This window comes from Sturnus vulgaris, unplaced genomic scaffold (genome assembly GCF_052056855.1).
Source record: "Sturnus vulgaris isolate bStuVul1 unplaced genomic scaffold, bStuVul1.hap1 Scaffold_234, whole genome shotgun sequence".
Classification (NCBI taxonomy): Eukaryota; Metazoa; Chordata; class Aves; order Passeriformes; family Sturnidae; genus Sturnus; species Sturnus vulgaris.
In genome coordinates, this window is record NW_028276324.1 from 24,136 (window position 1) to 47,185 (window position 23,050).

The window sequence follows — 23,050 nt, forward strand, 5'->3', positions numbered from 1 at the left end:
AAAAAAGGAGAAGAGGCCGAGAAAAGGAGAAGAAAAGGAACAGGAAAATGGGAAAGAGATTAAAATAAAAAATAAAAAATTAAAAACGAGCAGAAAAAGAGCGAGAGGAGAGGAGGAGAAAAGGAAAAGTAAAAGGAGGAGAAAGGAGGGGAAAAGGAAATAAAAACAATTTAAAAACGGGCAGAAAAAAAAAGAAAAAAAAAAAAAAGCGAGAAGAGGCCGAGAAAAGGAGAAAAAAAAAAGAAAAAAGAGGAAAAAAAAAAAAAAAAATAAGCAAAAGGCGCCGAGTTTTGGGGGCGGCCCCGGGAGGGGGCGGGGGCGCCCCCGGAGCTGCGCGCGATTTTGAGCCGCGGTTTAAGCGCGCTCTTACCTAAGCGCGGCCGCCCCCGCTGAGGCCGGGGAAGAAATAAAAGAAAAAAAAAATCCGAATTTCTGCGCCGCGATCACGTGGAGCTCGGCAGAACCTGAGCCGGAGCTCGCGTCACTTTCGCCTCCCCCCAAATTTCATTTTTATTTTTTTCTTTTTTTTTGTGTTCCCCACCCCTCCGCGCTTTTTTTTTTTTTTTTTTGCCACCCCCCGCTTTAAAACAAAAAAACCAAAAAAAGAAGAAAAAAAACTTAAAAAAAAGAAAAAAAAAAACCCCCAAACTCCCTCAACCCCGAGCAGCGCCGCGCCGGCTTCTATATATATAAAAAAAAAAACTCCAAAAAGAAACCCCCCGCAAAAAAAAAAAAAAAAAAAAAAATATATATATATATATATATAAAAATAAAAAAGCGCGGCCAGCGCGGCAGCGGAGATGTTCAACGCCGTCAGCCTGGGCAACTTCTGCCCGCAGGCGCGCAAGGAGCGCGCGGGGGGCGGCGGTGGCGACCTGGGCGAGCGCGGGGGCCACCAGCTGAGCGTGGCGGGCTGCGCGTGCTGCGTGCCCGAGCTGGCGCCCTTCGGGCCCGCTCGCCCCCTGGGCCTGCCCTACTCGCCCGCGCTGCCCCCGCGCCACGCGCCCCCCTACGCGCTGGAGGCCGCGGGCAAGTGGCAGCAGCGCGGGGGCTACGCGGGCTACCCCGCGCAGGAGCTGCTGCACGCCGAGGTGCTGATGAAGAGCGAGGGTTACCACCATCATCATCCTCATCATCATCACCACCACCCTCATCATCCTCAGCCAGGCGAGCAGGAGCAGCAGCAGCATCATCATCATCATCCTCATCTTCCTCCTCCTCCTCCTCCTCCTCCTGCTCCTGCTCCGTGCGCGCCCGCGGGGTTTTTTCCGCCGAGCTTCGAGAGATTCTTCGAGAACCCCGCGCTGAGCGCGGCCCAAAGCGCGGCCCAGGACGGGAAAAGCGCGGACGGGGACGACGAGGACGAGGAGGAGGAGGAGGAGGAGGAAGAAAACGCCAAACCCGGCTCGGCCCCGGCGGCCGCGGCCAAGGAGAGCCCCAAGAGCGGAGCTGCCAGTAGGTAGAGCCGGGCTTAGGAGGGATGAAAAACCGGGCTTAGGAGGGATGAAAAAACCGGGCTTAGGAGGGATAAAAAACCGGGCTTAGGAGGGATAAAAGAGCCGGGTTTAACGCGGGGAGAGCGGGATTTAACGCGGGATAAGAGCCGGGCTTAGAGCGGGACAGAGAGCTCAGAGCGACACAGGAGAGCCAGGTTTAGAGCGGGACAGGAGAGCCGGGTTTAGAGCGGGAAAAAAGAGCCGGGTTTAGCGCGGGGAAAGCGGGACTTAATGCGGGAAGAGCGGGACTTAAAGCGGGATAAGAGCTGGGTTTAAAGCGGAATAGAGCCGGGTTTAGAGCGGGATAAGAGAGCGGGATAAGAGAGCGGGATTTAACGCGGGATAAGAGCCGGGTTTTCCCGAGCCGAGCCGGGTTTAGAGCGGGATAAAAGAGCGGGATTTAACGCGGGACAACGGACCCGGGTTTAGGCTGGACAGAGGGTTTAGAGCGGGATAAGAGAGCGGGATTTATCGCGGGGAAGAGCCGGGTTTAGCGCGGGGGAGCGCGGGGTTTAGCGCGGGGAAAGCGGGGTTTAACGCGGGATAAGAGAGCCGGTTTTTGTTGAGCAGAGCCGGGCTTAGAGCGGGATAAGAGAGTCGGGTTCAGAGCGGGGAAGGCGGGATTTAACGCGGGAAAGAGCCGGGTTTAACGCGGGAAAGAGCCGGGTTTAACGCGGGAAAGAGCCGGGTTTAACGCGGGGAAGAGCCGGTTCAGCGCGGGGTTTAACGCGGGGAAAGCGGGACTTAACGCGGGAAGAGCGGAATTTAAAGCGGGATTTTACCGAGCCGAGCCGGGTTTTACCGAGCCGAGCCGGGTTTTACCGAGCCGGGCCGGGTTTACCGAGCCGGGCCGGGTTTTACCGAGCCGGGCCGGGTTTTACCGAGCCGGGCCGGGTTTTTCCCGAGCCGAGCCGGGTTTTACCGAGCCGAGCCGGGTTTTACCGAGCCGAGCCGGGTTTTACCGAGCCGAGCCGGGATTTACCGAGCCGGGCCGGGTTTTCCCGAGCCGAGCCGGGTTTTCCCGAGCCGAGCCGGGTTTTACCGAGCCGGGCCGGGTTTACCGAGCCGGGCCGGGTTTTACCGAGCCGGGCCGGGTTTTACCGAGCCGGGCCGGGTTTTTCCCGAGCCGAGCCGGGTTTTACCGAGCCGAGCCGGGTTTTACCGAGCCGAGCCGGGTTTTACCGAGCCGAGCCGGGATTTACCGAGCCCAGCCGGGTTTTACCGAGCCGAGCCGGGTTTTACCGAGCCGAGCCGGGTTTTACCGAGCCCAGCCGGGTTTTACCGAGCCGGGCCGCGCCGGTTTTATGCGCAGTTTTATAAGGCGCTGCCCGGATTTTATTGGGAAGCTCCGAAGCTTTTCTTCTCCTTTCCGAGCCTTTCATTTCTTTTATTTTACGATGGCGGGAGGAAGAGTTTAAAAAAAAAAAAAACAAACCGGGGAAAAAAAAACCAAACAAAAAAACCCCACAAAATAAAATAAAAGCGAAAGCGGAGAGGTTAAAGGCCGGGAGAACAAAATAAAAATTAAAATAAAAAAAGGAAATAAAACAGAAAGCGGAGAGGTTAAAGGCCGGGAGATGAAAATAAAAATAAAAATAAAAATAAAAAAAGGAAATAAAGCCGGGCTGGAATCGTTCAAGGCTCCCGACTTTGATCCGAGTCGAATCCAGCGCGGCTTTGAAGGCTCGGGGTGGCCGAGATTTAAAATTAATTTCTAATTAAAACTCCCCGGCAGCGGCTCCGCGGGAGGAATCGCCGCGGTTGGGAAAAAAGGAGAATTTCCCTGAATTTCCCTCGATTTTCCTGAATTTTCCCGGATTTTCCTGAATTTTCCCGGATTTTCCTCCTTGCCCGAGCTGGGTTTTTGTCTGGGGGATTTCCCGGCTTAGAATCGGCGAAAATGTCAATTTAAAATTGCTTTTATTTGTATTTTATTTGTATTTTCTTTGTGTTTTATATGTATTTTATTTATGTTTTATTTGTATTTTATTTGTGTTTTATTTGTATTTTATTCGTATTTTATTTGTATTTTATAAGCATTTTATTTTATTCCATTCTGTTTCATTTTATTCTATTTCATTTCATTCTATTTCATTTAATTCTTCTGTTATTTTATTTTATTTTATTTTATTTTATTTTATTTTATTTTATTTTATTTTATTCTTCAATTATTTTATTCTTCAATTATATTACTTTATTTTTTAAATTACTGTTTTCTATTTTACTTCATTCTATTTTATTCCATTCCATTCCATTTTTTCCTATCTTATTTATTTTTTATATTCTATTATTTTCCAATCATTTAATTTTTATTTTTTTAAAATTTTCCTTTATTTTATTTTATTTTATTTTATTTTATTTTATTTTATTTTATTTTATTTTATTTTATTTTATTTTATTTTATTTTATTTTATTTTATTTTATTTTATTTTTCTCTTTTCTCCCCGCACTAAACCGGGGTCTCGGGGCCGCTTTTGGGGATTTTATTTTGTTTTTTTTTTGTCCCCGAGGATCCCAAATCCCGAATTTCCCTCGCGTGTGGCGAGGTCTGGATTTCATCAAAAGCTGGCGCGGAACCCGAGCCCGGAGCTTTAATCCCGGTCTAAGGCTCCGCTTTGATCTCCCCGCGCTTAAACCGCGCTTAACCCCGGGCTCGGCTTGGCTGGGGAAAAAAAAAAATTAAAATCCGCTTTAATCCGCCCAAAAATCCGCCCCAAAATAAAAAAAATTCCCCCCAAAATCTCCCCAAATCGCCCCAAAAATCGCCCAAAATTAAAAAAAAAATCCCTCCAAAATTCCCATAAAAATCTCCCCAAAAATCGCCCCAAAATCCCCCGAAAAATCCCCCCAAAAATCCTCCCCCAAATCGCCCCCAAATCGGCCCAAAAATCTCCCCAAAATTCCCTCAAAATCGCCCCCAAATCCCCCCAAAATTCCCCCAAATTCCCCAAAATCCCTCCTAAAATCCCCCCAAAATTCCCCCAAAATCTCCCCCAAAATCTCCCCCAAAATTCCCCCAAAATCCCCCCAAATCCCCCCAAAATTCTCCCCCCAAATTCTCTCTGAGAGCGCTCGGAGCCCCCGAAAAATCGGAATTTCAGCCGCTCCCACCGAGGGGTTCGGGACATTTATTAATTTTTGGGGACATTTATTAATTAACTTTTGGGGAGCTTTATTAATTTTTGGGGTTATTCATCCATTTTTGGGGTTATTTATTCCTTTTTTGGGGGGGATAATTATTCCTTTTTTGGGTTAATTATTCCTTTGGGGGGGTTAATTACTTCTTTCAGGACATTGATTCCTTTTTGGGGTATTTAAATCCTTTTTGAGAGATTTAATTCTATTTCGGGGTGAATTATTCCTTTTTGGGGTTATTTATTCCTATTGGTGTTTAATTATTTCTTTCGGGACATTTATAATTTCTGGGATTATTTCTCCTTTTGGGGTGATTTATTCTATTGGTGTTTAATTTTTCCTTTTGGGGTATTTATAATTTTTGGGGTATTTTACCCTTTTTAGGCCATTTTCCCTTTCCCTCCCTTTTGGGAAGTTTTTTTTCCCCTTTTTTCCATTTCCCCTTTTTTATCCCCCAATCCCAAATCCCAAATCCCAAATTTTTCCTTTTCCAGAACAGGAAGGAAGCGCTGCCCCGTTCTCATTTCCATCCTCAAACCCCTAAATCCATTTTTTCCCCCTAATTCCAATTTTTTTCCCCAAATCCTTTTTTTTTTTCCTTTTCCAGATGTTCCCAGGACAAGAGAGAATCGCTGCCCCCGCCCCAAATCCCCGTCCCAATTCCCTAAATCCATTTTCTTTGCCCCAAATCAATTTTCTTTGCCCCTAAATCCCAATTTTTCCCCTAAATCCCATTTTTCCCTTTTCCAGATGTTCCCAGGATATGGAAGAAGCGCTGACCCCGCCCCAAATCCCCACCCCAAACCCCCCAAACCCTAAACCCAAACCCCTAAATCCGAATTTTTTCCCTAAATCCCATTTTTCCCCTTTTCCAGGCGCCCCCAGGACGCGGAAGAAGCGCTGTCCCTATTCTGAATTCCAACCCCAATTCCATAAATCCATTTCTTCTCCTCTAAATCCATTTCTTCCCCTTTTCCAGATGTTCCCAGGACGCGGAAGAAGCGCTGCCCCCACCCCAAATCCCCATCCCAAACCCCTAAATCCATTTTCTTTGCCCCTAAATCCCATTTTTTTCCCTAAATCCAATTTCTTTTCTCTCTCCAGGCCGCCCCCGGACGCGGAAGAAGCGCTGTCCCAATTCTAAATTCCAACCCCAAACCCCTAAATCCCATTTTTTCCCCCTAAATCCCATTTTTTCTCTCTCCAGGCGCTCCCCGGACGCGGAAGAAGCGCTGTCCCGACCCCAAATCCCCATCCCAAACCCCTAAATCCCAATTTTTCCCCCTAAATCCCATTTTTTCCCCCTAAATCCCATTTTTCCCGTTTTCCAGGCGCCCCCCGGACGCGGAAGAAGCGCTGTCCCTACTCCAAATTCCAGATCCGGGAGCTGGAGCGCGAATTTTTCTTCAACGTTTACATCAACAAAGAGAAGCGGCTGCAGCTGGCGCGGATGCTGAACCTGAGCGACCGCCAGGTGAAAATCTGGTTCCAGAACCGGCGCATGAAGGAGAAGAAGCTGAGCCGGGACCGCCTGCAGTTCTTCTCCGGGAACCCCTTATTGTAGAAACCACAAAAATCCCAAAATCCCCATCCCAAAACCCCCAAAATCCCGAAAATCCCAACCCCAAAAACCCCAAAATCCTGAAAATCCCAAAAATCCCCATCCCAAAAATCCCCCACGAGCCGGGACGGCCTGCAGTTCTTCTCCGGGAACCCCTTATTGTAGAAACCACAAAAAACCCAAAAAAACCCAAAATCCCCATCCAAAAAACCCAGAAATCCCGAAAACCCCAAAAATCCCCATCCAAAAAAACCAGAAATCCCGAAAATCCCAACCCCAAAAATCCCAAAATTCCCAATCCCCAAAATCCCCCACGAGCCGGGACCGCCTGCAGTTCTTCTCCGGGAACCCCTTATTGTAGAAACCACAAAAATCCCAAAAATCCCCATCCCAAAAACCCCAAAATCCCGAAAATCCCAACCCCAAAAACCCCAAAAATCCCAATCCCCAAAATCCCCCGTGAGCCGGGACCGCCTGCAGTTCTTCTCCGGGAACCCCTTATTGTAGAAACCACAAAAATCCCAAAATCCCCATCCCAAAACCCCCAAAATCCCGAAAATCCCAAAAATCCCCATCCAAAAACCCCCAAAATCCCAAAAATCCCCACCCAAAACCCCCAAAAATCCCCATCCCAAAAATCCCCCACGAGCCGGGACCGCCTGCAGTTCTTCTCGGGGAACCCCTTATTGTAGAAACCACAAAAATCCCAAAATCCCCATCCCAAAAAACCCAGAAATCCCGAAAATCCCAAAAATCCCCATCCAAAAAACCCCAAAATTCCCAATCCCCAAAATCCCCCGCGAGCCGGGACCGCCCGCAGTTCTTCTCCGGGAACCCCTTATTGTAGAAACCACAAAAATCCCAAAAAATCCCGAAAATCACAAAAATCCCCATCCAAAAACCCCCAAAATCCCGAAAATCCCAAAAATCCCCATCCCAAAAAACCCAGAAATCCCAAAAATCCCCACCCAAAAACCCCAAAAATCCCGAAAATCCCGGTCCCGAAAACCCCAGAAATCCCGAAAATCCCAGCCCCAAAAACCCCAAAAATCCCAATCCCCAAAACCCCCAAAAACCTTCAAAATCCCCCAAATCCCCCAAATCCCCCACGAGCCGGGACCGCCCGCAGTTCTCCGGGAACCCCTTATTGTAAAAATCCCAAAAATCCCCAAAATCCCCAAAATCCCAACCGTAAAAATCCCCAAAATCCCAAAAATCCCCATCCCAAAAATCCCAAAATCCCCCAAATCCCCAAAATTCCCCCAAATCCCCCAAAATCCCCAATCCCCCCAGTCCCCCGCGCGCCGGGAGCTCGCGCCGCTCTTCCCGGGGAACCCCTTGATATCAAAATAATTCCGGTTGTTATAAAATTAATCCCAATTATAAAAATAATCCCAATTCTTCTCCCTCCTTACAAAAATCCCGGCCCCAAAAATCCCCCAAAGCCGCTCCGGGGGCGATTTCCAGCCCGAGGAATTCTGATTTTTTTTTCTTTATTTTTTTCCTATTCTTGTTTCTTATTTTTTTCTTATTATTTCTTAATTTTTTCTATTTTTTTCTTATTTTTTCCTTATTTTTTCCTTATTTTTTCTTATTTTTCCTTATTTTTTCTTATTTTTTCCTTATTTTTTCTTAATTTTTTCTTATTTATTTCTTATTATTTCTTAATTTTTTCTTATTTTTTCTTATTTTTCTTATTTTTTCTTTTTTCCCCTATTTTTTCTTAAATTCTTCTCATTTTTTCTTATTTTTTTCTTATTTCCTCCTTATTTTCTCCTTATATTTTTTATTATTTCCTTCTTATTTTATTATTATTTAATTATTATTTTTTGTTAATTTTTCTCTTTTTTTTCTGTTTTTTTTCCCTTATTTTTCCTTATTTTTAAATTGTTTTTCCTTTTAAATTATTTTTTATTTCTTTCCCCCTCCCGTAATTTTTAAGGACTTGAACTCTGTGCATTTTAATTTAATTTTTCTTCCCTTTTTTATTAATTTTTTTTTTTCCCACTCCGGACATCCCGTGACCCCTTTATATATATTAATATTATATTATTTTAATATTATTATTATTTTTATTTTTTATTCTCCCGCAGCTTTCAACCCCCAAAAACCCCAAAAAGCGGCGTTTCCACCCCAAAAAAATTCCAAATATTAAAAATTATTATAAAAATCCATCTCTGGAGCCGGGATTTGGGGCAAAAAAAAGAAAAAAAAAAATCCAAGTTGTGTCGGTAGAGTTTTATTTAATTTTATTTTGTTTTATTTTATTTTATTTTATATTCGGATTTATTTGTTTGCGGTCGGGAAAACGGAGGCGAAGGAGAAAAGGGAAAAAATAAAAGTGGAAAAAGTGAAAAAAAAAAAAGGAAATAAATATGGAAAATAAGGAAAAAAAAGGTGGAAAACAAGGGGAAAAAAGGTGGAAAAATGGTAAAAAAAAAGTGGAAAAATGGTAAAAAAATATGGAAAATATGGTAAAAAAAAGGTGAAAAATAAGGTAAAAAATACGGAAAATGAAGTAAAAGAAGGTGAAAAATAAGGTAAAACAAAGGTGGAAAAAGTGAAAAATAAGGTAAAAAAATATGGAAAATAAGGTAAGAAAAATGTGGAAAATAAGGTTAAAAATTACGGAAAATAAGTTTAAAAAAAGGTGGAAAATAAAGTAAAAAATATGGAAAATAAGGTAAAAAAAAAGGGGCGGAAAAAGTTGAAAAAAACGCACAAAAAAAGTGGAAAAAGGTGAAAAATAACGCCGAAAAAGGCGGGAAAAAATACTGAAAAAAAAAGGTGGAAAAGGTAAAAACAATGCACAAAAAAGGTGAAAAATAACTCAAAAAAAAAAAAGGCGGAAAAAGGTGAAAAATAAGACAAAAAAAGCGGAAAAAAAGCGGAAAAAAAGCGGAAAAAAAGCGGAATAAATGGAATTTTGCGCGAGTGTGAGGAGGGGGAATAAAACCCGGCCAGGCCTGGGCGGATTTTATGGGAATTTTTTATTGGGATTTTTATTGGGATTTTTATTGGGATTTTTTTATTGGAATTCCCCTCTGTTAAATTCCTGCTGGCGCTCCTTGGGGAGGGAAAAAAAAAAACCGGGAAAAATCGGGAATTTATTGGGGAAAAATCGGGAATTTATTGGGGAAAAATCGGGAATTTATTGGGAATTTATCGGGAATTTCCTGGGAAATCCGGCCCGAAATCGCTGGAATTGAACCCCAAAATCTCTGGAATTTACCCCAAAATTTCTGGAATTTAACCCCAAATTTTCTGGGATTTTAACCCAAAATTCTCTGGAATTTAACCCCAAATTTTCTGGAATTTTAACCCAAATTTTCTGGATTTTAACCCAAATTTCGGGCCCTGACTTTGGGGTGGGAGCTGGAATTTATCGGCTTTTAGTTCTTATTTTTTTGTGTTCCTTTTTGATTTTTAAAATTTTAATTCGTTGTAAAAATTTTTTTTTTGTTTATTCTTGATCTGTAAAATTATTTTTATTTGATTTTTATTTCTGATTTCCCGGCGATTTTCGTTATATTTTATTTATTTATTTATTTATTTATTTATTTATTTATTTATTTCTGTTTTTTAAATTTTATTTTTTCTTTTCATTCCCTTTATTCATTTTTTAAAAGTTCTTCTTTTCTTCTTCTTATTCTTCATTATCTCTCCCATTATTGTTAATTATTAATTGTTAATTATTTTCCCTGCTATTTTTGGCCCCATTGTCCCTCTCCCATTAATTTTTTTTTTTTACCATTTTTTATTTTAATATTCTGATTCCTGCTTTTCTTCTTATTTTTATTCTCATTTTATTCTCATTTTTATTCGCATTTTCATCCTTATTTTTCTTCCTATTCTGATTTTATTCTCATTTTTCCTCTCATTTTTATCCCTATTTTTATTTTTATTCTTATTTTTATTCTCATTTTTCTTCTTCTTTTTCTTCTTCTTTTTCTTCTCATTTTATTCTCATTTTTTTTTCTTATTTTCCTCCCTATTTTTCTTCTTATTCTCATTTCTATCCTCATTTTCATCCTTATTTTTAACCTTATTTTTCTTATTATTCTGATTTTTATTCTTATTTATATTCTCATTTTCATCCCTATTTTTATTTTTATTCTTATTTTTATTCTCATTTTTAATCTCATTTTCATTCTCATTTTCGTCCCTATTTTTATTCTCATTTTTATTTTTATTCTCATTTTCATTCTCATTTTTATTCTCATTTTTTCCTTATTTTTATTCCCATTTCCATTTCTATTTCCGAACCCTTCCAGCATCTCCCTCCCCTTAAAAAAAATCCCCAAAAATCCCCAAAAAAATCCCCAAAATTCCCCAAAAAATTCCCGAAATTCCGGAAATTCCGGGGGATTCGCGCTCGGGGTCAAGGATGGCGGAACGGCAAAGTCAAGGTTCGGGCAAAGTTCAACTCCCACCGCCACAAAAAACAATTTATTTTCATTTATTTAATTTATTTCATTTTATTTTTAATTTATTTCCCTTTATTTCGGTTGATTTGGGAGCACGAAGAGGGAAAATCTCGAATTTCGGGATTTTCTGGAGTTCGGGGGGGAAAAAAGAGGAGGAAAAACCTGAAAAAAATAAAAATAAAACCCAAAAAAATTCAATTTATTCCGGAGAAATGCCTTCAGAGGAAAAAAAAAACAACAAAAAACCAAAATACACAAAATAAAATTAAAAAAAATTGAAATTGTTTGGTGCAGGACCCGGCTTTTATGGGACAAAAATATCGAGAGAAAAATTAAAAAATAAAATAAAAATAAAAGAAAAAATCGGCCCCAATTAAATGGCAATTAAATCCAAATTAAATCCAAATTAAATCCAAGTTAAATCCAAATTAAATCCAAGTTAAATCCAAATTAAATTAAAATTAAATCCAAATTAAATTCAAATTAAATCCAAGTTAAATCCAAATTAAATTCAAGTTAAATCCAAATTAAATCCAAGTTAAATCCAAATTAAATCCAACTTAAATCCAAATTAAATCCAAGTTAAATTCAAATTAAATCCAAATTAAATCCAACTTAAATCCAAGTTAAATTCAAATTAAATTCAAATTAAATCCAAATTAAATTCAAATGATTCCCGTGCGGAGCTCCCGGGATGGTTCTGATTAAAAAGGGGAGAAAAGGAATTTTATTGATCTTTATTTGTTTTATTTCGATTTATTTTCCTTTCTTTTCCTTCATTTTCCATTTAATTTATTTTTTGTTTTCTTTATTTCTCTTTATTTTTTAAATTTCCCTTTATTTCCCTTTTTATTTATTTAATTTTTTTTAAAATTTTTCTTTATTTCTCTTTATTTCTCTTTTTATTTTTTTCTTGATTTTTCCCTTATTTATATTTATTTATCTCCATTTATTTCTATTCATTTATCTCCATTTTTCTTTATTTATCTCCATTTATTTTTATTTTTATTTGGTTTTTTTCCCGCTTCCGTTGAGTCCAAAAACTGAAAAAAAAGAAAAAAAAAAAAAAAATCATTTTTTAACCGCGGAAAAATGAAAATAAAAAAAATAAAATAAAAAATAAAATAAAATAAAATTAAATTAAAATAAAATTAAATAAAATAAAAGCAAGCTGGGGGGAAAAACAGAAAAAAACCCCCCAAAATAAAACTAAATAAAAAAATAATTTAAAAAAAGAAAATTATGAAAAGTCTAAAAAGATAAAGAAGAAAAAAAGGCGATAAAGGGAAAAAATTAAAGAGAAATAAAAATAAAGATTTTTTTTTTACGGCCAAGATAAAGAAAGAAAAAAAAAAGTAAAATAGGGAAAAAACAGAAAAAAAAGGTTGAAAAAAGGAAAAAATAAAGCAAAAAAAAGGGAAAAATAAAGATTTTTTACGGCCAAGATAAAGCAAAATAATGCAAATAAAAAAGGGGAAAAAAGCAGAAAAATGAGGGAAAAAAGCAAAAAAAAGGAAGAAAAATAGAAAGGAAAAAAAGCAAAATACGGAGCCAAAAAAAGCAAAAAAGAGCCGGGAAAAAAAAGCAAAAAATAAACAAAAAGTAAATATTTTTTAAAAGCAAACATTAAAAAAAAAAAAAAAAGCACAAAAAAGGGGAAAAAAACGAAATAAAGGGGGGAAAAAATCCCCAAAAAAGCAAAATAATAAATAAAAATGAAATCGTTTTAAAAACCAACATTAAAAAAAAGCCAAAAAAAAAGATTTAAAAAAATCCAAAAAAAGCGCAAAAACGCCACTAAAAAATCAAAATAAACCCCCAAAAACCCCTTAAAAAATCCAAAATAAAACCCAAAAAAACCCTAAAAAATCCGATTATTTTGTATTTTTTTTTTATTTTTTTTTTTTAATTTTATTTTGTATTTTGTTGTTGTTGTATTTTGATTTTCCGCGCCGCTCTCGGGGGAATTTTGGGGTTAAATTCCGTGCTCGGAGCTCGGTCTAGACAGCGCCAATTAAACCCTAAAAGTTCATTTGCTTTAATTGCCCCGTCTGGGGCCGCGCCGCCGCTTCCGCACTAAAAAAAACCCAAAAAAAACCAAAATAAAACCCAAAAATCCGAATTTTCCCCCATTTCCCCTTTTTTTTTTAAACGTTTTTCCCCCTTTATTTTAATTTTTTTTTCAATTTTTTTCCATTTTTTAAAATTTTTCTCGTTGGTGTTGTCGAAAGTTTGGAATTTGGGTTTTTAAATTTTTTTTTTTTTAGTTTTTTTTTTTTTAAATCCAAGGGGTTGTAAAAGGGAATTTATGGAGCGTGGGGGAGTTCAGGGAGAGGAAGGAAAAAATAAAAATGAAATGAAATGAAATGAAATGAAATAAAATAAAATAAAATAAAATAAAATAAAATATAAAATAAAATAAAATAAAATAAAATAAAATAAAATAAAAAATAAAATAAAATAAAATAAAATAAAATATAAAATAAAATAAAATAAAATATAAAAGTTGTTTATGTCGTCGGGGGAAAAAGGGGAAAATAAAAATTAAAAAAATAAAATAAATTCGGGGTGGGCACAAAGGAGAAACCAAAACGCGGAAAAAAACCGAAAATAAAAATTAAAAAAATCAAATTTTTCGATTTTTTTCCTGCAATTCCGGGCGGGTTTGGGCCCAATTTCTGTTTTTATTTTTATTTTTATTTTTATTTTTATTTTTATTTTTATTTTTATTCTAATTTTATTTTTCCCCTGGTGTTCCCAATCAGGCTGATGAATTTTTAATTCCTCATTAATGAGTTTTAATCAGAGTTTTGGATTTTTTTTTATTTTAACCGGAGATTTCTCCTCCCTTTCCCTTCCCCAATTAAATCAAAATCAAAATAAAAAAGCGAAATCCCCAGGAAATCCCGGCTCGTAATTTAAGAATAATTTGATTTTTATTTTATTTTATTTTATTTTATTTTATTTTATTTTATTTTATTTTATTTTATTTTATTTTATATTGTATCGTATTGGATCTTATTTTATTTATTTTATTTTATTTTTGTATCGTATTGTATCTCATTTTATTTTCTTTTGTTTTGTTTTATTTTATTTTTGTATTTTATTGTATTTTACTTTATTTTAATTTACTTTATTGTATTGTATTGTATCTTATTTTATTTTATTTTATTTTATTTTATTTTATTTTATTTTATTTTATTTTATTTTATTTTATTTTATTTTTTCGGCCCCGAGATGCCGATCCGGAACCTTTCCAAAATTCCAAAATCCGCCCCAAAAATTCCCAAATCCGCCCCAAAAAGGCCCCGAAATCCGCGGCCAATTCGAGTTTTCTCCCCGCAGATTAAAATAAAAAATTTATTTCCCCATAAATTGATTTTTTTCAGGTTTTTTCCCCCAATTTTCACCCGTTCTCTGCTCGGGATTTTCCGCGTGGAGGAGAAAATTCAAATTATTTCGGCGGCTCCGGGCGGGTTTTATTTTATTTTATTTTATTTATTTATTTTATTTTATTTTTAATTTTTATTTGTTAAAAATTGGGAGAGAAAAGGAAATAAAAATTAAAGCAGCGGAGAAAAAAAAATAAAATTAAAAGGGGAGAAAATGGAAATAAAAATGAAACCAGAGGGAAAAAAATAAAATTAAAAGGGAAAAAAATGGGAATAAAAATCAAAGAGGGGAGAAAAAAATGAAATAAAATGAAGTCAAAGCAGTGATAAAAAAATGAATAAAATTTAAATGGAAATAAAAATTAAAGCAGCGGGAAAAAATAAAATTAAATGGGGAGAAAATGGGAATAAAAATTAAATCGGTGGGGGAAAAAAATAAAATTAAACAGGATGGGAAGGGGGGAAAAAACGGAATAAAATAAAATAAAATAAAATAAAATAAAATAAAATATAGAATAAAATAGAGTAAAATGAAATAAAATAACATAATAAAATAAAATAGAATAAAAGAGAATAAAATAAAATATAAAATAGAATAAAGTAAAATAAAATAAAATAAAATAAAATAAAATATAAAATAGAATAAAATAAAGTAAAATAAAATAAAATAACATAATAAAATAAAATAAAATAGAATAGAATAAAATAGAATAAAATAGAATAAAATAAAATATAAAATAAAATAAAATAAATAGAATAAAACAAAGTAAAATAAAGTAACATAATAAAATAAAATAGAATAAAATAAAATATAAAATAAAATAGAATAAAATAAAATAAAATAAAATATAAAATAAAATAGAATAAAATAAAATATAAAATAAAATAAAATAAAATAAAATAAAATAAAATAAAATAAAATAAAATAGAATAAAATAGAATAAAACAGAATAAAATAGAATAAAGCAGGAATGTGGCGCAGGGCTCGGATTTCAGCGCGGCGCGGAGGAAACGCCGCTCCCACGGTAAAATTTTATTTCTTTGGATTTAAATTCGAGCCGGGATTTTAGCCCGGATCCCATAAAAACCCAACGGCTCCATCAAAGCCGCCCCGAACCCCAATCGAGGCCGTGGAAACAACAAAAATTCGCTTTTTATTCCCTTTTTATCCCTTTTTATTCCCTTTTTATTCCCTTTTTTATCCATTTTTTTTCTTTTTTTTTTTCCTTTTCCGAGGGCACCAAACGGCGCCGGAATCGCTTCGGCATCGCCGCTTTTAAAATTATCTTTTAATTTGTTTTTTTTTTTAATTTTTAAGCGGAAAAAAAAAAGAGAATTTGGGGAATTTCCTTTGGGGAATTCCGGAAAAGCCGCGGGATCGTGGGAATTTCCCTTTCCCCAAACGGGCAAGTTCCATTTGTATTTTTATTTTTAATTTTTTATTTTTATTTTTATTTATTTTTATTTTATTTTTATTTTTATTTTTATTTTTATTTTTATTTTTATTTTTATTTTTATTTTTATTTATTTCTATTTCTATTTCTATTTTTATTTTCTATTTTTATGTTCTATTTTTTAATTTTAATTTTTATTGTATTTCCATTTCTATTTCCATTTCTATTTCCATTTCCATTTCTATTTCTATTTCTATTTCTATTTCCATTTCTATTTCCATTCCCATTTCTATTTTATTTTTTAAATTTCCTTCCCCGTTTCTTCCTTTCCCTCCATTTAATTTATTTCCCCCTTTGTATTTCCTTTTTTCCCTTTATTTTCCCCGATTTTTCTTGGTTTATTTTGGTTTATTTTGGTTTATTTTGGTTTATTTTGGTTTATTTTGTTTTTTTTTTTAACTCCGCGTTTTTCTTTTTGTTTCCCTTGGAAGTGACTCTGAACCCGCAATGATCTTGAAATTCCCGACCTTTCCCCTTTTTATTTCCTTTTTTTTTCCCATTTATTCCATTTTTTTTGGTTTTTTTTTTCAACCCCCAAACGATGGGAAAATCCCCCCTGGACCCCAAACTGGAAAAATAAACGAAATAAAATCGGAAACTCAAATTCCGGCATCGGATTTTGGCTGGGAGCTTAAAAATAAAAATTAAAATAAAATAAAATAATATAAATTAAAATAAAATAAAGTATAATACAATACAATAAAATAGAATAGAATATAAAATAAAATAGTATATAAAATAGAATACAATACAATACAATGAAATAAAATAAAATAAAATAAAATAAAATAAAATAAAATAAAATAAAATAAAAATCCCGAATTTGAGCTGCCCTCGATGGGAATCGCTCCACGCAAAAGAAAAAAAGAATAAAAAAATAAAATAAAATAAATAACAGAGAGGGGGGGAAAAAAATCGCGGAGAAAAAAATAATTAAAATTACTCCGGGAAATAAAAACGAGAATTCGATTAAAAACTGCAAGGAAAGAGTAAAACAAAACAAAACAAAATTAAATTAAATTAAATTAAAATCCGGAGAGTTTCGTGTTAAAGATTTATTTTTTAAAGATTTTTTTTCCCGAGTAAATGAATTTTTCTCTCCGATTCCCGGATAAAAATCCGATTTTTTTGGTTTTTTTTGTTTTTTTTCCCTTTCCTGCCCCAAATTTCTCGCAGAGGCTCCAAAATTCGGGGAACGAGCGCGGAAAATGAAAAAAAATCTGCGCGGGCAGAGCCGGGGGAGAAAGCGCTGAGAGAGCTGGAAAGGGGCTAAAAAAAATAAATTAGAAATAAAAATAAAATTAAAAAAATAAAAATAAAAATATGGGTAAAAATAGAAGTAAAAATGAAAATAAAAATTGGAATTAAAATGCAAGTAAAAGTAAAAATAAAATTACAATTAATATTAAAATTAAAAAATAAAAGTAATAGAAATGGACATAAAAATAAAAATAGAAATGAAAACTGAAATAGAAATAGAAATAGAAATAAAAATAAAAGTAATAGTAAAAATTAAAAAAAAAATAATAAAAAAATAAAAATAATAAAAATAAAACTAATAATAAAAATAAAAATAATAACAATAAAAATAAAACCAGCCCGGCTGAGCAGGGTTTATTTTTTTTTTTATTTTCCCCCCAAATTTCTCTGAATTTTTTCCCTGAACCCCCAAAACCCCAAACCCCGAAATAATCGGAATAAAAACCCAAATTCGGGGCGGCGGCTCCGGGAGGAGGAGGAGGAGGAGGAGGGAGGGGAGGAAGGAAACACAAAAAACCCGAGCGAAAATTCCAGCGCGACCCAACGCCCCCCCCCATCCTCAGCCACAAAATAAATAAATAAAAAATAAAGATTTTTGGGCCGGGGAAAGAAAAAATAAAAATCCAGAATAATAAAAAAAAAATTTAAAAAACCTCGGAATTAAAATAAAAAAAAAACTAACGAAACCACAACGCAAAGAAACGCTTTGAAATTTTAATTTTTAAAATTTATTTTAATGAATTCTGCGCCTTTATCAAACGGACCCGCGGGGGTGGGGGGGGGGGGGATTTGGGGTGGAAAATTCGATTTTTAAAAAAATTTTTGGTCGTTTTTTCGGGTTGGGCGAGCGGAGAGGAGATTTGGGCGAGCAGAGCCCGGGTTTTGGCTATCAGAGCCGGGGTTTGGCTATCAGGGCCCGGTTTTTGGCTATCCCAGCCGGTGTTTGGCTATCCCAGCCGGTTTTTGGCTATCCCAGCCGGTTTTTGGCTATCCCAGCCCGGTTTTTGGCTATCCCAGCCGGTGTTTGGCTATCCCAGCCCTGTTTTTGGCTATCCCAGCCCGGTTTTTGGCTATCCCAGCCGGTGTTTGGCTATCATAGCCCGGTTTTTGGCTATCCCAGCCGGTTTTTGGCTATCCCAGCCCGGTTTTTGGCTATCCCAGCCGGTTTTTGGCTATCCCAGCCCTGTTTTTGGCTATCCCAGCCGGTTTTTGGCTATCCCAGCCCTGGTTTTGGCTATCAGAGCGGGGTTTTTGGCTATCCCAGCCCTGTTTTTGGCTATCCCAGCCCGGTTTTTGGCTATCCCAGCCCAGGTTTTGGCTATCCCAGCCCGGTTTTTGGCTATCCCAGCCGGTTTTTGGCTATCCCAGCCCGGTTTTTGGCTATCCCAGCAGGTTTTTGGCTATCCCAGCCCGGTTTTTGGCTATCCCAGCCCGGTTTTTGGCTATCCCAGCCATGTTTTTGGCTATCCCAGCAGGTTTTTGGCTATCCCAGCCCGGTTTTTGGCTATCCCAGCCCGGTTTTTGGCTATCCCAGCCCGGTTTTTGGCTATCCCAGCCCGGTTTTTGGCGAGCAGGGCGGGCAGATGTCGCTGTTGCTCCACGGAGCCGCCGCGGGCCTTTGGCGACACCTTGACCCGGTGACGTGGCCACCGCCGGGATCGCCAAGGCCATTTCCAATCCCCGCTGGCCCCGCCCACCGCGCGGGGCTGAACGGAAAAAAAAAAAAATTAAAAAAAAATTAAAATAATTAAAAAAAGAAAAAAGCGGAGGGGGTGGGGGTGAAAAGCGGCGCGCGGCTGATTGCGTGGCCCCGCTTTTTATTTTTTTTATTATTTTTTTTCTCTCTCTTTTTTTTTTTCCCTCCCTCATTTTTTTTCTTTTTTTTTTTCCCTCTGTTTTTTTTTTTTTCCTCTCTCTCTTTCTCCTCCTTCCCCCCCTTCTCTCTAAAAAAAAAAAAAAAAAAAAAAAAAAAGATGTCAGCCCCCGGCTGGAACATTCTGGGCGCGCACAATGTCCTGTCCCTTCCTCATGGACACCTTGGCCAGCGGAGCGCCGGGGCTGCTCGCCCAGGCGGGCGACCTGGGCCACCTGCGGGGCTGCGGCTCCTACCTGGCTCACCTGGAGCCTTGGGCCGAGCCTAAGGACGCCTTTAGGCCCGAGCCCAGCTGCGCCTTCGCCGCCGTCAAGGAGGAGCGCGGCTGCTGCGCGCTCGAGCGAGCCCAAAGCGCGGCACAGGTGGCCCCGACCGCTGCCCAGGTGGCCCCGACCGCTGCCCAGGTAGCCCCGACCGCTGCCCAGGTGGCCCCGATCCCGTCGCAGGTGGCCCCGATCCCGTCGCAGGTGGCCCCGATCGCTGCCCAGGTGGCCCCGATCGCTGCCCAGGTGGCCCCGTTCCCGCCGGGCCAGCCCGTGGCCAGCGGATTTTGCCGCTTCCCCGCCCTGCAGAAAAGCTCCGCGGCCGCCGCGCCGTTCCCGGATTTCCAGGAGCCCCAATTCCCGCAGAATTCGCCCCAAAATCGCCGGGCGGCAGCGGGGGAGGCGCGCCGGGAGAGGAAGGAAAACAACGAGAGCGAGAACGGCGGCGGCGGCTCCGACGGCGAGGCCAAAGGTACGAGCGGCTCCGCCGGGTTTGGGGGGAATTCGGGGAATTTCGGGGATTTTCCCGTGAATTTCTGTGAATTTCTGTGAATTTTGGTGAATTTTAGTGAATTTCCCCGTGGGTTTCCGTGAAATTTCCCCCCCGAATTTCTGAGAATTTTTTCCGTGCATTTCCGTGCATTTCCGGGAATTTCCGCGATTTTTTTCCCGTGAATCTCCGGGGATTCCGGGGGATTTTGGGACATTTCCGAGAACTTCCGGGTATTTTGGAGAATTTCAGTGAATTTCTGAGGGTTTCCGGGAATCTCCGTGAATCTCCGTGGGTTTCCGTGGATTTCCGCGATTTTTTTCCCGTGAATCTCCGCGGATTCCGGGGGATTTCGGGACATTTCCGAGAACTTCCGGGTATTTTGGAGAATTTCAGTGAATTTCTGCGGGTTTCCGGGAATCTCCGTGAGTTTCCGTGAATCTCCGTGGATTTCCGTGGGCTTCGGGGAACTTCCGGGATTTTCGGGGAACTTTGTGAATCTCCGGGAATCTCCGTGAGTTTCCGTGAGTTTCCGTGACTCTCCGTGAATCTCGGCGGGTTTCGGGGAACTTCCGGGATTTTTGGGGGAATTTTGTGAATTTCCGGGAATTTCTGCGGCTTTCCGGGAATCTCCGTGACTCTCCGGGATTCTCTGTGACTCTCCGTGAATCTCGGTGCGTTTCGGGGAACTTCCGGGATTTTTGGGGAATTTCAGTGAATGTCCGGGAGTTTCCGTGAGTTTCCGTGGATTTCCGTGGATTTCGGGGAACTTCCGGGATTTTGGGGAATTTCCGGGAATTTCCGCGGATTTTGGCGAATTTCCGCGGGTTTTTCCCCGAATTTCCGTTTATTTCGGTGGATTCCCGTGATTTTTCCCTGAATTTCCCGAATTTCCGTGGATTTTGGGCTGTTTGGGAATGGAAATATTCCCGGAAAATTTGAATAAAGCGCTCGCTTCCCCCCCCCCCCGCCGCCTCCTCCCGCAAAAATTGGCCTTGAAATAATCAGAATGGAAAAAAAAAATTAAAAAAAAATTATAAATCTCGTTATTCCGCTTGGAAGGGCGTTGTTTAAAAATAAAAATATAAATTTATTTCCAATAAATCGGGGAGCAAAGGGGGCAGGGAGCGCCGAGAATTCGCCGAGCGCGTTTGGTGATGGAAAAAATGATAAAAAAAAAAACCCTGGAAAATCGGATTTTGCTTTGGAACCGCGGAGATTTTGGGGGTTGTGATTTTCCGGGGGGCTGAACCCCGATTTTCTTTTTTTTCTTTCTTTTTTTTTTTATTTTTATTTTATTTTTTTTTTCCTTTGGCGAGGGGGATTTTTCATTTCCGCTCGAGATTTGGTTTCCTCTGGCGCCGGCTCGGGCTCAGGGACAAAAAAAAATTTAAAAAAAAAATAAAAGAAGGAGAATAAAAGAGGATTAAAATGAAAATAACGGGAATGGAAAAAGCGCGGAATTCGCAGCGGGAATTGCGGCTCCTCGCGGGGCTGGGGAGAGGCTCGGGCAGAGCGAAAAGATTTTATTTTTATTTTTTATTTTTTTTTTCTCTCATTGAACTTTTTTTTTTTTTTTTAATTTGCTTTGTCTGGTTTGCGGAGGAGGGAAATTATTTCTGTTGCGCCGAGCAGACGTTTGGGGTTTGGGCCGAAAATTCGGAATATTCGGGGTTTGTTCCCCTTTTAATCCCGCGCGGGGGAATCCAGGGAGGGGTCGGGATTTTTTTGGGGAAAAAACCCAAAATTCTCGGATCTAAGCCCGGCTTTGCCTGCGCTGTGGGGGTTAAAATATCCCGAAATTCAGAATTTCCCCCCAAAAAATCCCGGGATCTCCTCCCCCACCTCAATGGCAGCAAAAACCCAAAATTCCCTTTTTTTTTTTTGTTTTTTTCCTCCTCTTTGTTCTGTTGGAAAATTCGAGTTTTTGGGTCTGAGGGGGAAAAAAAATTGATTTTAACAGAGAGCTGAGCTGCGATTACACCAAAATAATAAATAAATAAAAAAAAAAAGGACAAAAAACCCCAAAAAAACCCAAACAAAACAAAACAAGGCAAAGTCAAGGTTATGGAATTTAAATTTGCACAAAAGCGCCGGGAGAGATTTTGGTGGGAGAAAACAACGAAAAAAAAAAACAAAAAAAAGGTTATTTTGGGCTGGATTTTATTTTATTTTTATTTTATTTTGGGCTGGGTTCCCGCTGTGGGCGGAAAGAATGGAAATAGAAATAAATAAATTAAAAACAAAAAAAGATTTCACGGCTCGGGTGCGGGATCGGAGGCGCCCGAGGAAATTTCGGAGATTTATTTTTATTTTTTTTTTTTTTGTCGCTGAAAATTCGGGTTTGGGGCGAATTGGGGCGGGTCGGGAACATCAAAGCCGAATTTTGGTGTTTGGGTTTTTTTTTTTATTTTTTAATTTTAAAAATCCTTTTCCGCGGAATTTCCCCCAAAATTCGGGGCCGAGGTTTTGCTCCGAATTTTTTCCTCCTCGTCACCAAATCCAAGGATCCGCCGCTGTTTGTTTTATTTTATTTTATTTTATTTTACTTTATTTTATTTTATTGACCTGCGCAATTTCCCGAAATTCCTCCCAATCCGAAAATGGAATTATTTCATTCGTTTATTTCGTTTATTTTCATTTATTTTCGTTTATTTCAACCCAAAATTTCCCCAAAATATCGCGCCGGGAGAAGATTTGGGGATTTTGGGTTTTTGGGGGTTTTGGGATTTTTGGGGTTTTTGTGTTTTTGGGGTTTTGGGTTTTTGCGTTTTGGGGTTTTTTGGATTTTGGATTTTGGTTTTTTTTTTATTTTTGGGCTGCGGCGAATCCCGAAATTAATTTGTGAGCGCGGGGAGGTTTTAATTAATGAGCGGGGATTAATTGGCGGGGGGGAGGGGGGAGATTTTCACCCCGCGACCTTGGCGAGATTTATTCAATAAAATCCTTTTATTTTATTTATTTTATTTTTTACCACCCCAATCCCCGATTTATCCCCCCAGACTCGAGCATTTTCCCCAAAATCCCGATTTCTCTTCCCAAAATTCCGATTTATCCCCCCCAAACTCGATTTTTTCCCCCCAAAATCCCGATTTCCCTCCCCAAATTCTGATTTATTTCCATCCTCCAAAATCGAATCTTGTTCCCCAAATTCCCATTTTCCTCCTCAAATCCCGATTTTTCTCCTCCAAACTCGACTCTTCCCCCCGAAAATCCGATTTATCTCCCCAAAATCCGATTTTATTTCCCCGAATTCCTCATTTAAACCCGAGTTTTGGGCCCAAAAATCCTCATTTAAACCTGAATTTTGGGCCCCAAAAATCCTCATTTAAACCTGAATTTTGGGCCCCAAAAATCTTCATTTAAACCTGAAGTTTTGGGCCCAAAAATCTTCATTTAAACCTGAATTTTGGGCCGAAAAAGCCTTTATTTAATCGCGATTTTCGGGCCGAAAAAACCTTTAATTAATCCCGATTGTCGAGGCGAATAAATCTTTATTTCAAACGGATTTTTCCGACAGAATAAATCTTTATTTCAATCCCATTTTCGAGGGGGAATAAACTTTAATTTTAACCCCATTCTGGAGCCAGGAAAAATCCCGTATAAAATCTCATTTTTGTAATGGAAAAAAAATCGTATTTCAACCCAATTTCGAACGGAAAAATCCCTTATTTCGCCCCATTTTGGGCCGGGAAAAAA

General features: G+C 38.6%; 1 protein-coding gene across 1 annotated transcript; it reads left to right on the plus strand.

Annotated features, from left to right (window-relative positions):
• The first annotated feature begins 800 nt into the window (after positions 1–800).
• On the plus strand, positions 801–6,195 carry HOXC11 (homeobox C11). The gene is made up of 3 exons (XM_088158469.1): positions 801–1,171; positions 1,277–1,455; positions 5,963–6,195. The coding sequence occupies exons 1-3, from the start codon at positions 801–803 to the stop codon at positions 6,193–6,195; spliced, it is 783 nt and encodes a 260-aa protein (XP_088014595.1).
• The last annotated feature ends 16,855 nt before the right edge of the window (positions 6,196–23,050 follow it).